Below are 16143 nucleotides of genomic sequence, written 5' to 3' on the forward strand. Positions count from 1 at the left end.
AAAGCATTAAGAGAAAAGCAGCTGGTTAAAGCTGGAGACTTCCTTTCTGGACTGCTCTGAGCAGAGCAGAGAACTTCAGACATTCACAGTCTAGCGACTCCTTTGAACTACAGTAGCTCTAGAAGGCCATGGAAAAAGTTGGGCTTAGTATTCCCTGTGTGAGGTTATATTGGAATGCACTAAGAAGTCAGGTGCCTCTCTCAGCTGTCAAAATCAGGACCCTAGGGCAGAGCTGTGCCATCCTTCCTTCAGGGGTGCTGCTCTTCCACAGCTGCATCAGCAGTGACAGGACTCTGAGGCCAAGCAGCAGCAGTCACTGCTGGCCCTGCTGGCTCAAAGCAGGGCACTGTCCCAACACACAGAGTGGAACACCAAGTGGTTCACAGACAAGGTGGAATTTGCAAAGGCTCTCATTGCGAAACTGCTTCTGCTTCCTTTGAAATTGGTTCTCTCACACATTCCGCCTGCTCAGTCGGGCCAATGGTGAAAGTTTTGAAAACTCCATTTTATGAGCATGAGAAATATGATAGAATCAAGCCAGGAACATAATATATAGCCTCTGCCCACCTTCTCTGCTTTCTAACTTCCCAGTTTAATTCACCAGTTGATGCTCCCTAACAGGTTGCAAAAGTCTGCCTTCTCAAGCAGTCATGAGAGAGCCTGCAAACTTCTCAAAAGAATTTTCATAATGTATCAAAACCATTTACCACTGCCTCCAGAGAAGTATGCTTTGGAACAGTCTCATAAGGTCAAGTTATCCCACTGAAACACCTATTAGTATAAAGAGAATGAAAAAAAAAGAAAGAAAGAAAAATGAACAAGCCAACAGCAGTAGCACAGCCCTGGAAAATATGAAGTCATAAGTAGAGTTCAGCCAGAGCAGACTCCCATTAAATTTTGTTTAAGAGCCAAGTTCCACCCTGAGATATATGTGAGCTGCAGTTTATTTCAGGGAGAGCTGTGCTGTACTTCATGCCATGGCAAGGCTTGGACACAAATATGTGTCTGTTACAAGACAGAGAGGAGTAAAGCCCACTTCCTTTTTGCATTTTTTTGGTTCTGTCCGTATAGGTGAAAGAGAAAACTTAACTGGATAAAACAGGCCACAGGACCCGAGCTTTACAGGGCTTCTCTGTCAATTTAATTCCTTCTTCCACAAGACCTGAATGTCTGCCTTTCCAAACCCAGTAGGCTACTTTCGTGAGACATGGTTTTCTTTCCCTGTGGCCCTGCTACACCCACGAGTGTTAAACACACAGGCAGGAGCTTTAAAGCTTGTCTTTCTAGCTTGTCTGCTCTTGAGAGTCCCTTTAGGAGACAGTCAGCAAGAAGCACTCCCTAGGAGATGCACATGCGCTATAAAGAAGGGTCATACACAGCAATCTGGCTTTAACTCTTTAAAACCTTACCCTGTATATTTTTGCCTGACAAGTAGGAGCTCTACTTAATGGGGAGGGAAGAAGGGGTGGCAGAGATATTCCCTGTCCTGGCTTCATTGCAAGACAGGGGCTAGGCTTACCAGCACCTTTGTACTGTGCTGCGTTGCACAGCTGGCTTCGGACAAAAGTCTTTATTGTTGCTGGGGTGGACAGCTGCTGCACAGCTGGCTGATGGAGGGGACAAAATAATAAAGTCATGGTCACACGCCCCTGGAGGCACTGGGGTTACCTGGGAGAACTGGACAGAGGAGTTCCCTGCTCTCTGCCACCAGCTGTGCATTCAGTAATGCTGAGCTTCAAAGGTTGAATTCTTTCAGCTAGAAGTTAAAAGAGCTCGCTCAAGAAGAGAGGCAGCCAAGGCTCAGTCCTGCCAAGCGCTGAGTCGATGTGAGCAGGAGGTTAAAGTATTTCGTATGAGAAACTCTGGTAAATGCAAAAGCTTTTATACCCCAAGGCAACCATTTAAACACTGAATTACTAATTCTGGCTCAAAACTTTCCCATTCCTCAGATCCCTTGGTTGTTGCCCTGTGCTTTAACTCTCCATTAAGCATCTGCTACTGGCTCTAGTGGGTTAGACAGACCATCAGCTCCATGCTCAGTGCAGCACTTTCATGGGCAGAGATGAAAAAGCTTTTAAGTCTTGGTTAGTCAAGAATACCCAGCACCATCAGGATCAAACCTGCACTGGCCATCATTTGTCATGGATTCTGTAGCAGGTGGGTAGAAGTGGCAATGTCCCCAGGAAAGAAAGTCTCTTTGCCTTAATACTTGTGTAACCTAACAGCTGGTGAGGGCCAAGGGAGACACACAGGCAGCTCTGGTCATGCCACAGCATCACTTCATTGTGCAATGGCAGTGAAACAAAGGATGGGGAAAATCGGTACCAAATCCCATTATCTAGAAGATGGATTGGAAATATCCCAGCAAGGCTGGGGAATGGAAAAGACAGATGTGTGTGGCCGTGGGAGTCTGGAGAGACATATGACCCTTGGCCACAGCTGGCGTGCCATGGCTTTGCTTCTGTTAATGGACAGAATTTGCATTTCTTGTTACATCTCCTCTCACCCAGGATATTTTCAGTGGAGCGGGGAGTGGGAGGAAGTGATCCTCTTAGGAATATGGATGCTCATGTCCACAGACAGCAAGCTGGTGCCTTAAAGTGCCAAATAGTGGAAAACAAAATCAATTGCAAAGCTGAACACCCACATTTATCAGTATTTCCCTTGCAGACTTCCCTCAGCCACCCAAAAGTACTGGACATTGCTGTGTGCTGCAGGCAGCAGGGCGTGACTCGGGAGGGTTGATCCCCTAGGGTTTGACAACTTCTTAGGTGTGAGCTGTGAAGGAAATTGCTTGGGTGGAAAATGGCATTTGCTGTATGTTGCAGTTTCCAAATCTCTTTTTCTCATTCAATGAGGAAAATATGCCCCTCTCTTCCGGAATAAATCACAGATACAAACTTTAAATACAGAACATGTGCTTTTCCCCCTCCCACATCTCCCCCCAATGACTGCTGCAGTTTCATATCTGACAAAAATAGCCATCCAGACCTCCAAAGGGAGGAGCTTGTATTTCTCCCTCTGGCCATCTCCAGCAGCTGCCAGCTCTGCAAGGCCCTGGGGCTGCACCACAATTGGGAGGGGGGAAGATTCACCCAGAGATTTGGTACTCAGATCACTTAAAAACAGCAGAGTGGCAGCAGCAACGTGGAAGTTACGGTCCCATCTGCTCTGCTACTGGACTCTGGAGAAAACAGGACACAGGATATGCTTCCTGTCTGGGGAAGGCTTGTAGCAGCCTGGGAAAGAAGGCATGACCTTTTCCTTAAAGGAAATGCATGTCGTGGAGAGGAATAGGGACGAAAAGTCCAGGCTGCATTTTTTTCTTTAAAACAGTGTCATTCAGCTGTACCTCGTCTTGCTTTCTCCCCTGTGTTTAAAGCTGATCTTTACTTATTTAGCAAAGTCACATTTTAAAGAGTTTCATCCCTCTCTGCCACCCCATTGTTGCTCCAGTCAGTCACAAATCTTCTGACACAAGTCAGAGGCACTGAAATGAAAGGTTTCATTCATTGCAAGCAAAGGAAGCCAGAGGAGGTACCTCAAGAGAAGAAGGGCTCAGCTTATGCTCTGTTTCCAGCTCACAAATGGTTATGTCCCCAGGATGTAGAGATTAAGCATATCACACAGACCATGAGAGGAGGAAGAAGAGTCTTTGTCTGAGATTCACAGATTTTAATGGATTCCAGAAGGGGAAATCTTTTACCCCAGGAGCAAAAGCAAAGTTCAGAGAAATGTAAAAGCATTTATCTCCCCAGTTACGTTCCTGCCTGCCAAAAGCAGGAGGGGTGATTTACTCCTCCTTGGTACAAAGAGTCCCTTACGGATCATTAATCCACAGGGAGAATGAGCTCAGGAGCCACATCTTTTCTTAATGTGCAAGAACCTTGAATCAGCAGGAAGTTTTCTTTAGGAGCATACAGGATCAGTTTATCTTTATTTGCTTCCCACTACCCCCTGTCTTCAATAGTGTTTCCTACAAGAGTTCTAGTTACCATTGATAAATCACTTTGCCTTCATTAAAATCTGTGCTGATAGTAGATGAGGCTGCTGTGAACTAAACCAAGGCATTTGAAGCAGAGCAGTATTAAAAACTTATGGTCTGAAATCAGCAAATTCTGATACAAAGTCCAATAAAATCAATATGAGCAATCTCAAGTTCCAGGGTACAAGGACCTCAACAACACTGATTTCAGCACTGTAATGGCAGCTTGCAGTAAGGAAGGCATTTCCCAAGAAAATGCAGAAACGGGAAGGACACAGAAATGGTTGACTATTTGTTTACAGGCCAGGACCTCAGGTGATCTCAGGTGATGAAGCCTTCTGTTTACAGCTACAGCTGTACAGAAAACATGTACCAAAACTTATGGTAGGAAAGGGGTTGGATCTGGCGGGCACCCTTTTTTGATATTTTCTCATTTCTTTAGGAGTAATAAAAAGAAAAGTAGTCTCATTTTGTCTCACTTTGGCTCTGTGAAAGCATCTGAAAATATTTCTATAATGTCTCAGTTGCTAAGTGAGGAACATTATAGACTGTGTCTCTATATATTCACAATACACAGACATTCACAATATGCCACTGCTCTATGGTGGATGGCATTTTATACTCTTTACCTCTGCAAAAAAGAAGTGCAGCAGAGAATTATGTTTCTGTATTCAAATCTCCCAAGAAGCACTCACTCCATGCTCAGATTTGCCAGGTTCCACATAAGTCTGGTAAATCCACATCCTTATTACTGTAAATGACTTACAAGATCAAAAATGTGGCTGAAAGGGAAAACCCAAAGCTGGCTGGTGTCCTTGGGTTTTATGCTCTCCTGTGTGTCTGCATGTGCACACAGCATCCTTTATTTTGGCTTTTTGTCACACAGTTAGGCTTTGACAAATTGTAAAGTATTAAGATTATAACAATCATGTTTACATGTATTACCACCTGCTACTCCATTTCTTCCATGGTGCTTAAATGTTCAGGCATTGTGGCTTTGAAACACTGTACCTTTAATGCACTTAAAAACTCTGCTGGATTTCCAGCTTGCTTTGATCTCCACAGTCCAGAGACTATCTCAGAGAATACAAAAAAATGTGTTTAGGGGAAAAATATTTTCAAGGAGAAACCCCTAAATCCTTTCAGCTTGATATGCATTACCAGTTGATGTCATACTGAAGGTTGTTTTTTGAATTATATCTTCATACTTCAGGAGGCTGAAATCTCTGTCCAGAATCAGCAACTTGGTGAGGTAGCTTGAGAAGACAGATGTGGTCAGTGCCACATGAGCACCAAAGTGTCAAATAATTATTTGGTGATTTTTGTTTAGAAAGGAGATAGAAGGAGAGATCATTCTGTCCTGATAAATTTACAGACTAAACAAAATAAAAAGGATCCACTTTTGCAATGAAGACTGTATTTTGTCAAGAGGAAATGGAAAGGATGTGAAAGGAAAGCTTGCTATTAACCATAAGTAGGAAGGAGACATTAATTGGAGACCTGGAAACAGAGGAAAGACTTAGATAACCAAGGCTTTGAAAAAAAACCCAGCTTCTTTTGAGGGCTGAACAACACCATCTTTTCCATCTCTCGCCATGCCAAGTTAGCATGCATCACTACCCTTGTGGTAATGGCTTGGATTTGAAATAAGTTCAAATTGTCCCCTGTACAGCAAGTAGAAATCAGATCTGGATTCTTGGGTGAGGATGTGGGATGGTTAACTTGAGGAAAGGTGTTTCGAGGAACCAGATCCATTCAGTTATAAAAAAGGTGAGATAGAAGGGTATTTTTCATTTTTTGAGGATGTTCATGGGTCCAGTCACACTAACCATTGCTTGAGCTCTAGGTATGAGGAGTAGACAGCTCTAAGTGGGAGATGGTAACGTGCCAAAGGCACAGCAAGGTTTCAAAAGAATTTGTTTCTTCACATTAGGGGTACACAGCCTTCACGAGAAGGACCTACCAAGCACCCTTTGAATCATATAATCATAGAATGGGTTGGGTTGGAAGGGACCTTAAAGATCATCTGTTTCAAACCACACCCCCATGGTCAGTGGCATCTTCCACTAGACCATGTTGCTCAAAGCCCCAGCCAACCTGGCCTTCTTCTCCCTGACCCGGTAGTGTTCTTCTTGGCCTTGGTGATGTTAGCAGAAGCTGTTCACTCTTCTTCATGACTGGAGCAGGGATAGGATGAGTGACAGGAAAAGTGACAGAGTGTTCAGAGCACACAGTGGTTTTGTAGAAGAGTGAAAAAAAAAAACAACCCAAAGCAAAGGGTTTTTTCCCCAAAGCAAAGGGGAAGCTGAAAAGGGGTTCCCAACTGGAGATTTGGTTCCTGGTGTACTCAGCACTTTATTCAGGGTTTTCTGTAGAGCGAGATACAGCCTCATCCTGTGTATAGCCCCTATTTGCACCAAGGGCTTAACTGCCCTTAGTAACTGGTAGCATAGGCTTCTCTAAACTAAAAAAAAAATTTCTCTATGACTTCATTAAGGCAAAACTGGATTTTTATGCAACAGAGTCCAAAACTCAAAGGCCATTGACGTAATTATGGAAATTCAAAAGAGACAGACAATAATCATCTCTCCCAGTCGTGTGATCCAGAATGTAAAAAGCATGTCCCAGTTGTAAACAAAAATTGCTATGTGATGAGAGGAAAGATCTGGAGAGGGGAGGTGTTGTTTCATAGCAAGCTGTGAAGATGAGAGAGCAAAGAGAAATCAATGGAGAAGAGGGGGAGAGAGTGGAAGAGGGGGCAAGTCCCAGAGGAAACAAAGCCTCAGCCCAGATGGTGACAGGGAAAGATCTATGTCTTCCTGTCCTATTCTTTTCTTCCTTCCCACTGGCAGAACTGTGGAAGGTCCTTGAAAGAAGTGGGGAAATGGCATTTATCAGCTGGGACCTGTGTCTTTTGTATGTTCAGATATGACCATTTACTTGTGGGCTGAGAACGGGACAGACAGGTGGGATTAGGAGGTGCAGAGGATATCTCAACTAGACAACATGAGAGAGCAGGTGTGAGAGAGGCCACAGATACATCAAGGATTTAATTTCCTGCTTGCTTTGTTGGATGGGACTGGAACTGTGCTCATTACACTTGAATGAACCATTGATAGTTGGAAGAACAATCTCAGCTAGCTCATGAGTGCTGGTTATAGAAGTTTCAGGAAATAAAAGACTGGACTGTTTCATAATAAACTGGTAAATTTCTAGCCCTAATATATGCTATGAAAATCTTGAAAGCAGAATTCAACAATATATCCTAGAAGACAGAAATAAAATATAAAAATCCAGCATGTCATTTTAAACATCAGGATTTTTGAATATGTACACAAGTTTCCTGAACTCTTGGATTACTACATTTTTATGGTAACTCTTCACAATCCACTAGGAATATTTTTTCCCTCTATTAATTCATACAGGTAACTCTTCAATCACTTGTGTTTTGTGATTTAACACTTTGTGTTAAGTGATTCGTGGGCTATTTGTTTTACTTAAGGATTATTTGGTTTATCTAAAGTCAGCCATCAAGACCCACTTTTTCATTCCTTCTTAAGTGACTGAAATTTTTGAAACATCCAATTAGTAGACAAGAAGCATCTTGCTTTTGTGTTAGTGAGAACACTTTTCAAAGGAAATGAGCTGAAGAGCAGAGAAGAAGTTTGCCTACCAAAAAAAAAGTTAAACTGGAATAACAATTCTGTAAAATCCATTCCAGTATAAATGAATCTTCTCAACTGTTTGAGTGGGACACAGAATTACATAATATGAGTGTTTCCAAAGGGGTTTAGTTTTTTTTAAAGAATAATTTCAGTATGAATATACTAATCTTATCAGTGTTTCTAGAAAACTGTCCTAAAGATGCAGCTACCAAATTCTCCCAGCACAGATGAGCTAGAAGAGGGATATAAATCTGAACAAATAAAGCCATAAAAGTAGTGGAAAGGGTGGTGTGTATAAATATGTGTGTCCTTGTATATGTATGCATACAGATATCTGGTATATTGTATACACATACACTTTGGGTGTGCATATGTGTGTGTACAGACAGAATTCAAACTTGTTTTCTAGGTTTGGTATTACTGAAAGAGTCTCTGCTTGCAACTCTGAACACCTACACATATGGAAGGATTTGATGTCTGATTCTGCATGGCTGTGACCTTGTCACATATGTTCTTTATGGTGTGGACTGCCTCATAAAACTAGATACTTTAAACATGCAGTCCCCAGTAAAATAGGCATTTATCACTCACAATAACAAAGAACTGTCTCAGGGTGTGTTCAAAAACCCCCCTGCAACTTACTGATAAAAAGCTTAACTCTGTTTCAGGGCTTATCTGAAGAAGAAAGAGGTAGAGACCCTCATGAAGTAACCGACTTTTTTTCCCCTCTTAAGATGAAAAAGGGAGGCAGAGGAAAGGAAAAAAAGCCACTTTAAAACTCCAATGCAGCAGAACAAGTTTAACCCATTGAGATTTTAAGTGAAGTTTTCTGCTTCATCAGGAAGAACCCTGTGGTGAAACATATGTCAGAAGAGAAGAAGATATGAGAAACTGGCTTCCTTTGCATATGAGATGATTAATTAAGAGGAAAATCACTTAGCCAGCTGTCCCATTGGTGAAACTACACGTGCAAGGTACATCTGCAATAAGGGAACAGCATAGCACAGGCAATGTGTTTGATTTCCATGCTAACATAGCAGAGATAGGAATCTGGTGTGAATTAGATCATGCTGACTCTTGGAGAAACAAAGGAGTCCAGACCTTATTTCAGCTACAAATTATGAGCTGCATGTCTGTTGTTATAGCATTGCAGTATCGTTACTTGCTGCAGTTGAGTTATCAGTTACAAATAAATTACCCAGAGAAGAGAGGCCTTTCCTCCATTCGTGTCCATAAATTGTTGGCAAACCAAACCTGATTTCTCCAAGTGACACTTTTCTCCATTCTCCAAGTAGTTTTTCAGAATGCTTAGCAGCTGGTGAATTTTTCATTGACTCATTGCTGGGGTAATGCTGTCAAATGCATCTGATTTAGGAAATTAAGTAAGTAAAACACAATTGTCTACTGCCCCAATACTTGCCCTCCTAAGGTGTTCTTATATTTTTGTCACTGTGGCATCTGGGTTTTTCATGAATTTTCTATCACAACTTGTATGAGAAACAAAAAATTGTAAACAAAGTTCCTACTTATGCCAAATGCTGTTTTCAAAAGTTTTCTGGTCTTTCTGTGGGAAACAAACAGGGCAGTTGCTAAATGTCTTCTGAGCTATGTTTTTTTTTCCTGAGCATGCATTAAAAAATTAGGGAGTGGGAAGCAAAGAGCTGTTGCCCCAGTGGATCTACTGGAATCAAACCAACTCCTACCTCCCCAGCTTTTCCCAGCTAAAAGCGGACTCCCCAGCAGTGTCTATGGAGAGCAGTCATTTCTCTCCCACCTGTAATCTCTCCTTTTTACCAGCCTTTTGAAGAAAAGGTGACTGTACAGCACCTAGCACAATCAGATCCCTCTGTTGGCGTGAATTTCTCTATGCTATAGGAATACTAATCCCTCCCTGACAATAGAGACAGGCACTGCACAGAGCACACACACAAACAGACATTCATTAGAGAATGCAGTCCTGGAAGCCTGTTTCACAAAAGACTTTGCTGATTGGACTCAGTCATTTGAGCAGTGATGGCTACAGGGTATATTACACAAGAGCCTAGAAAGAAAGGTGCAGCAGTATCAGCAATGAGATGCAGACACTGCATAATTCTGTAATATTAACAGGCTTAAGCACACAACTAGCCATAACCTGGATCTTTAACATCTACTGTGTAAATTTTTTTTTTTAAATGATGCCCAGCAATGCTGAAAATTAAGTATTTTAGACCAGCAGACTCCTATTTGGGTTGACATCCTCCCTATTCTCTCCAGTTCAGTGGCTTGCCAACATTTCTGCTGTTAATTACTGAAATTTCAGGTGCATTCTGAGCCTTTCAATTCCCAGGCTTTCACATAAATATGTCAGATGGTGAGGGTGTCAGGATAGCCCTGGGGTATAAAGCCAAATTTTCCAATTCATATGCACAGTGGTGGGAAACAAACATACAAGCAGAGACTTTCAATTTACATAAATGCTTGTGGGATATGTTTTGAGATTTCTGTGCTAAAAATGAGAGGTTATTATAATCTGTAGGTTTCCTTGTGTATAAATGCTCACAGGTTTACCAGTGAAGACCAGATTTTCATAATCAATACCTCTGTTTTAGTTTATCACTCACTGTCACAGGCAAGCACTTCTGTTGATTAAGGGCAATGAAATCACATATATTGCCAAGGTGTGAATAATATAATTAAAAGCCTACAGGGTTCATTCAAGACTTTTCACAGGTCATGTGTGAAAGGCAAGTGGTATTGCTCCAGGAACATGTAAAGGACCAGTTTGCAGCACCGAAATATATCTCATCATGAGTTAAGATGGGGCAAGGCTGTTCTCAGAACCACACTCCCCATTCACAACTATAAGTCACTCTGCCTTTGTCTGAGGCCACCTTTGCAAGGTCTCAGCCTCTCTGGGGGACAGCCCACCCACACATGACTCATTTTGCCAGAAGCTGTAGGTTTCATTGGGGCAGGTGGAGAAGCTTAGCCTGATGGAGCTGAGACCTCCTGCTTGTAAAACAGAGGCAGCACCAGACTGCTCCCCTGAGCAGGGCAGTGCCTGGGTTACTGCTGGAGGACAGCTGGCAATGCAGACGGAGTGCACACAGCTCAGAAGGCTGGCTTTACTTCACACTGTTCCTCACCCTCTTCCTCCCTCTGCAGCTGGGGCATGGCCTGAGGACCAGCCTTACTTCTTGGTTTGTTTTTGGGCCAAGTCTTCTTCACTGAACACATCACACTGCTTCCCTATCCACCCAGGAGGACCTTGTTTGTTGATGGGTGATGAGGAAGAGAAGCCTCCACAAACTGCTCTCCTTAACCACTAACTCCTTTGACAGCTGGCATTTGAAGTATAAGAGGCCCCAGACAAACATTCCCAGCCTGCTGGGTACAGATTAAATCCTGTCAATTGCAGAGCACCTTCTCCAAGGTGATGGACACGTTTCACCCATAAAGATGGTTTTGCATGGATCACCGCCTCCCCAGGTTGAACCTTTGACCTGGTGACGTTTCTTGTCCTAGTCCTTCACCTCATTTGAGCTGTCCCGCTGCCTCAAAATAGGGTCACTGCTGTCTAAAAGGAAGAGGGCAAACACTGCCAGCTGAATTGAGATTGCCAGACCTGTGGAGTTCCTCAGGTTTCATAGTAAGTCAGGCAGCTACTGCTTGTACAATCTGAGCAGGAAGCAAATGCATCACAGAGTTACTGTCTCCCTGGCCTCTGTTATGTGTACAGAGAGCCCACCCAGATATCTGGTGGATATCTGAGCTGGGCATGGGAAGTGCCCAAGGTGAGACAGTGGGGCATCCCCATATGGAGGCAGAATACATTTACAGTGTTCACAGAGTTGAATACTTAAAATCTGAAACAGTAGTCCGGTCCCCACTGGATTGACAGGATCATACTGCATTTATAGAATGAATAAAAATTTCTTATCAGCTGTGCGTGAATACAAGGAGATAAGCAAAGAACATGAGCAATAGGTAACTTAACACTGTTCAGTCAGTTGGCAGCTGCTCTGTGGGCTCACCTGCAAGTATTCAGCAAAGAATTAATATGTTCAGTAAAGTCAGAAGTTTTTGATGATTTTTTTATGCATTTTCACACCTATCTCAAAGATTTTCACTGTGGCTATGAAGCAAATTTGTTTTCCCAATTATTCTGCCTCTCTGGCAAACATCTGCTGTCCATGCTGCGCAGTGCCTGTCAATACACTGAACTTTCAATTGTTTCTTGTCTTGTTTCCTGCAAAAAGAGCAGGAATTTTACTAGGCAATAAGACCCTTTTCCCAAAGACCTTCCCTCAAAACCTCAACCATTATCAATGCACCAAGCTTGCATTATACAGAAATATGGTATTATCAGACTCACCTCTAACTTTTGTTCTTAATCTATAAATTGGATCCATATAATTAAAAAAAAAAAACCAACAAAAATCCCCAACAACTAAAGAAAAGAATATATTGTAACTATTTTTCAGCCAGAATACTTCTTCTAGCTGGATTGCAAGCCATTTATTTTCACAGAGAGTCATATGATCTTAAAATAGTTCAAGTTGAGAATTCCTGTCCACATTTTGGAGAAAAACAAGAGAACCTGGTGCATCCGCCTTTTTTCATTATGAACAGACAAAAGGCCCCTTGGGGCACTAGCTCCTTATCTGGTTTTCCCCTAGGGCCTTCTGTGGGGTCTGACAACCTGGGTCTGCCAGAGAAGTGGTTTTTAATGTATTCAGGACTGTAGAGATGATCCTGCATATGTCACTTGGCCAAGCCTGTTACTAAATAAACAAGATTGGCTCTGGACCCTTGTTGGTATTTCACAATACACAAGAAGAACCTCAGTGAGTCATGACCACCCTCCCGGACACGCTTGGAGAGCAGAAATAGCAGTAATTTACTCAAGCTCTTCCAAACCCAAGCTCTCAGAATCCTGAATTAGCCTGCCTGTATCTTTCCTGTCTATAGCAGAAAACAAGCTGCAATTGAAAACAAGCTATAATATTCTGAACTGCAGAATGAAGTAGAATAAAATATAAAGGTAGCATCTAATCTTTCTTGTTGGTTAGAACTCGCAAAAAGGACTAAAGAGTAACTAGAAACTGCTGGTTGAGATTACAGAGGTTCTGCTTGCTGTGTCTTTTCTGCTGGATCAGCCTGCCTCATTCAAAGCTTGGGAAACATTGTCAATGTCTACAGCCATACAGAAAAAGTACCCTGGACTGCAGGTTGCTCCCAGCAGTGCTGTCTGTACTTTCTGCCTTCATTACTGATACCATGGTATGATAAATAATTCTGCTATTGGCAGTTTATTTATTAAAAATAAAACAAACGTACTTTCTTGAATTAAAACAGGAAAGATCACACAAAACCATACGGAAAAAAATAAAAAAGATATATTGCAGCACCAAAAACTCAAGAGTTTTTTCAGTTTATCAAATCATAATCCACCCCCTTTCCCTCTCCTTTCTTTTTAATACTGTCCCAAAATGAACACTACCATACTGCAGCTGAGCCTCTCACTTGACTGTTGACTTTCTTAAAATTTACTGAAATATGTGGAGTTATGCAAACAGAGGACTTGCCCTCCTGTACCCTCTCTTGCTGAAAAACTAATTTGCTTGTCCTTAAGCCCATGTTTCTAAATTTCCAGGAGCAGAAACACATTGTGGCTTTAAATATAGACTGCCAGTTTGTGGCTTGCGTCTCATGTTACACACAGACAGCTTGAGACTCTAAACGCAAGTTGAGCAGCACCATTACTCTCTTAGAAAAGCGTCACTACGCTTTCAAAATGCTCTATAACTTCATTCCTGAAGGCGGGGGGAGGGAAAAACATTCAAATGAAGCTTTTCTAAGCTGGGGTTTAGGCGGAAATGTTACTAACTTTTCTCGGTCCTATTCAGGAACCGGAGTTTGCAGAGCCTGCTTCAGTTCTTCACTCACAAACGCGCACACACAAACACAAAGAATTAAGAAAGAAAACAGTTTCTTCACAACTTCTTTCCTTCAGGATCGGTCTCAGGCATTCCTTTTTTTCTTTTTCTCCCCCATATGAAATGCATTAGACAATCTTTTCCTTCAGCGACAGACTGATAAACCCACTCTTACTGTAAGGGGGAGGGGGGGTAAGGGTACTCACGTGGTTGAGATGTCGCATTGTTTTGGGAACTCATAATTTACGCCTTTGAAAAATGTCTTATTTGTGTTGACAGTCTCTCTTCCCTGCTCAGAACTGACGGCGGGATTGAGCAGAACAGCTGGAAGAACCCAGGAAAATGCTCCTCTTGTTCAGGCTCTCCTTGCCTGGCTCCTGACCCCTTTACAACTGGAAAAGGAAACAGCACATGTGTCATTCTCTTTTGCCTGTGTAGCTCACATGAGCGGGGAGGGGCACCCATTTGCAGATAGCAGTAACTGTATTCAAGTTTTGCAAGTTGGATGTATTCCACCCCTTTGCTTTTATTAGCCAGCAACCAGTGGAAAGAAAATGCTCTTTTCATTCTTAGCCAAATCCAGACTCACCTATTAAATCCACTTCCCAAACCCCTATCCACTGCTGTTGATGTTATTCCTGTTAAGTGCAAAACTTGCTGCTGACTCCCTTTCCTAAAATGTCTACCATTAGTGCGTAAGACTGAAAGTAGGACTTCCAATTTTCATTGCCCAGCATCCCCCTTAACACTCACAGTCTGACTGATTCTGTCCTTTTAACAGGTGAAAATTGAGGATGACATTTACTGGGTCAGAGTAGTTATGTCAGCATATACCATGAATCTACACTGCTCAACAAGGAGGAACCTGTGGCTGCAGCACAGGCTGAGGCACAGGTAGCTCCAGTCATGGCTCTGACTCAGGCTTCCTATGGCACCTTTGACAAAACATTTAATCTCTGCCCCAGTTTGCCATTGGTAGGATAAAGATGAGACACCTGGCGTCTCCCTAGTCTTGTTATTTTTATTTTAATGTACAGGCAGGTGTTATTTATAAATAAGATGTATTTATTGGTCTGCAGAGGTGAATTTATTCATACTCCACTGCAAGTTTTTCAGCCTGATCTAGGCTGCCAGCTGCCTTGTTTATATAGCTGCCGTTTAAAGCTATCTGTTTGGCTGTCTGCATGCTGTACTGCAGTCAGTGGCATGAAGTTCTTGTAAGTGTGCATACAGAGTCTGTAGTTGACATGGACTAGGATTTCTAGGTCATACCAGAATACAAGTAATTTTAATACATATGCCTTGAACACTAAGAAGAATGGACAAAGTTTCCATTTTCCTGGTGTCTGTTCTGGAGTCAGGATGAATTAACAGCCTGCCTGTGACAGCAAAAACACAGTAACCATCAGGATGGAAGTGGAAAAAAACAGAGTAATGAAATTCAGGCTGGGACCATCCTGTTTTGCAAAATTGTCACAGGATATTTCTGTGAAATCATGTCAGTGACCTCCTACAAGAAATCAGTGCTGTGAACTTGGCTCACAGTATTTATTTAACAGCTATAGGATGGAAAGAACAGTGACTTATTTACATGCCAACGGCAAATAACAGCTTGTTTGTGAGCATGGATGCAGTAAACTACTTCAGTCAGCATTTCCACACTCTGGGCTCATGGTAGAGAGCTCTGGAACATTTAGTGATAGAGCAAAGCAAGGCACAAAACAAAGACAGTGAAATAATAGGAAAAACTCCTGACGTTGCTCCACTGGCTTCGGCTCTATAGCGTGACATTCATTTACACCCAAAAGCTTCTCTATGAAAATACTGATGGGCATGTTTTTGATTACTGCTTCTTCTGTGTAAGAAACACAATGTGCACAGGTAAAATTGGGGCTTTCTGTTCTGGGGCATGAGAATTGTTGTCGTGCAATATTTTTACATTTAAATCTTTCATCATCCTGATCAAGCACAAGTTGAGTGGGTTTTGAGCAACCTGGTCTAGTGGAAGATGTCAGGAGGGTTGTTAACTAGATGATCTTTAAGGTCATCTAACCCAAACCATTGTATGATTCTATGATCCTTTGATCCCCAAGAAATTTCAGAACTGCTGTTGAGAACTTAGCTGCTGCAGATGAACTGAAGCATGGTGGTAGTGATGCCTTTATTACATTAGAGCCAGTTGTCTGGACCTTCTTAAGAATTCTGTGGCAAACTACTGAAAACAGCATGCATGATTTGCTCCGGGTGCTTAACCCCTCTGCATCTGTGCAACACTTCCTGCATCTGTCTGTGTTCTTATTAAAGCTACTCTCCCACCACCAAAATCACTGGAAGTTTTGCCCAAGTTTCTATAAGAGGATTCTGGCAGAACCAAACCCACATGGAGAAGTCCCCTTTAACCCCTTGTTATCTTCTTGGGACTTCTTTCTTTGCTTATTGAATAGACTGGGATTCCCAGAAATCAGAAAGCCATTTCCCAAGGCTGTTGTTTGCCCTCAAACAGGCCATTAAAGAGACCTGCCTGACCTTTTCCACTTGTCATTAATGGGAAATATGTGATGTTGATAAGGGA

At 42.3% G+C, this 16143-nt stretch overlaps 1 protein-coding gene across 1 annotated transcript in view; it reads right to left on the minus strand.

Moving 5' to 3' along the window:
* The window catches only part of GYPC (glycophorin C (Gerbich blood group)), a 33140-nt gene extending 19140 nt beyond the window's left edge, over nucleotides 1–14000 (minus strand). Inside the window, exon 1 of the mRNA XM_032113777.1 lies at nucleotides 13778–14000. Coding sequence (XP_031969668.1) covers nucleotides 13778–13811 — 34 coding nt within the window. The 5' untranslated portion in view covers nucleotides 13812–14000. The remainder of the gene's footprint in view (nucleotides 1–13777) is intronic.
* Between the last annotated feature and the right edge of the window lie 2143 nt (nucleotides 14001–16143).

Source organism: Corvus moneduloides, chromosome 7 (genome assembly GCF_009650955.1).
Source record: "Corvus moneduloides isolate bCorMon1 chromosome 7, bCorMon1.pri, whole genome shotgun sequence".
In the NCBI taxonomy this organism is placed as follows: Eukaryota; Metazoa; Chordata; class Aves; order Passeriformes; family Corvidae; genus Corvus; species Corvus moneduloides.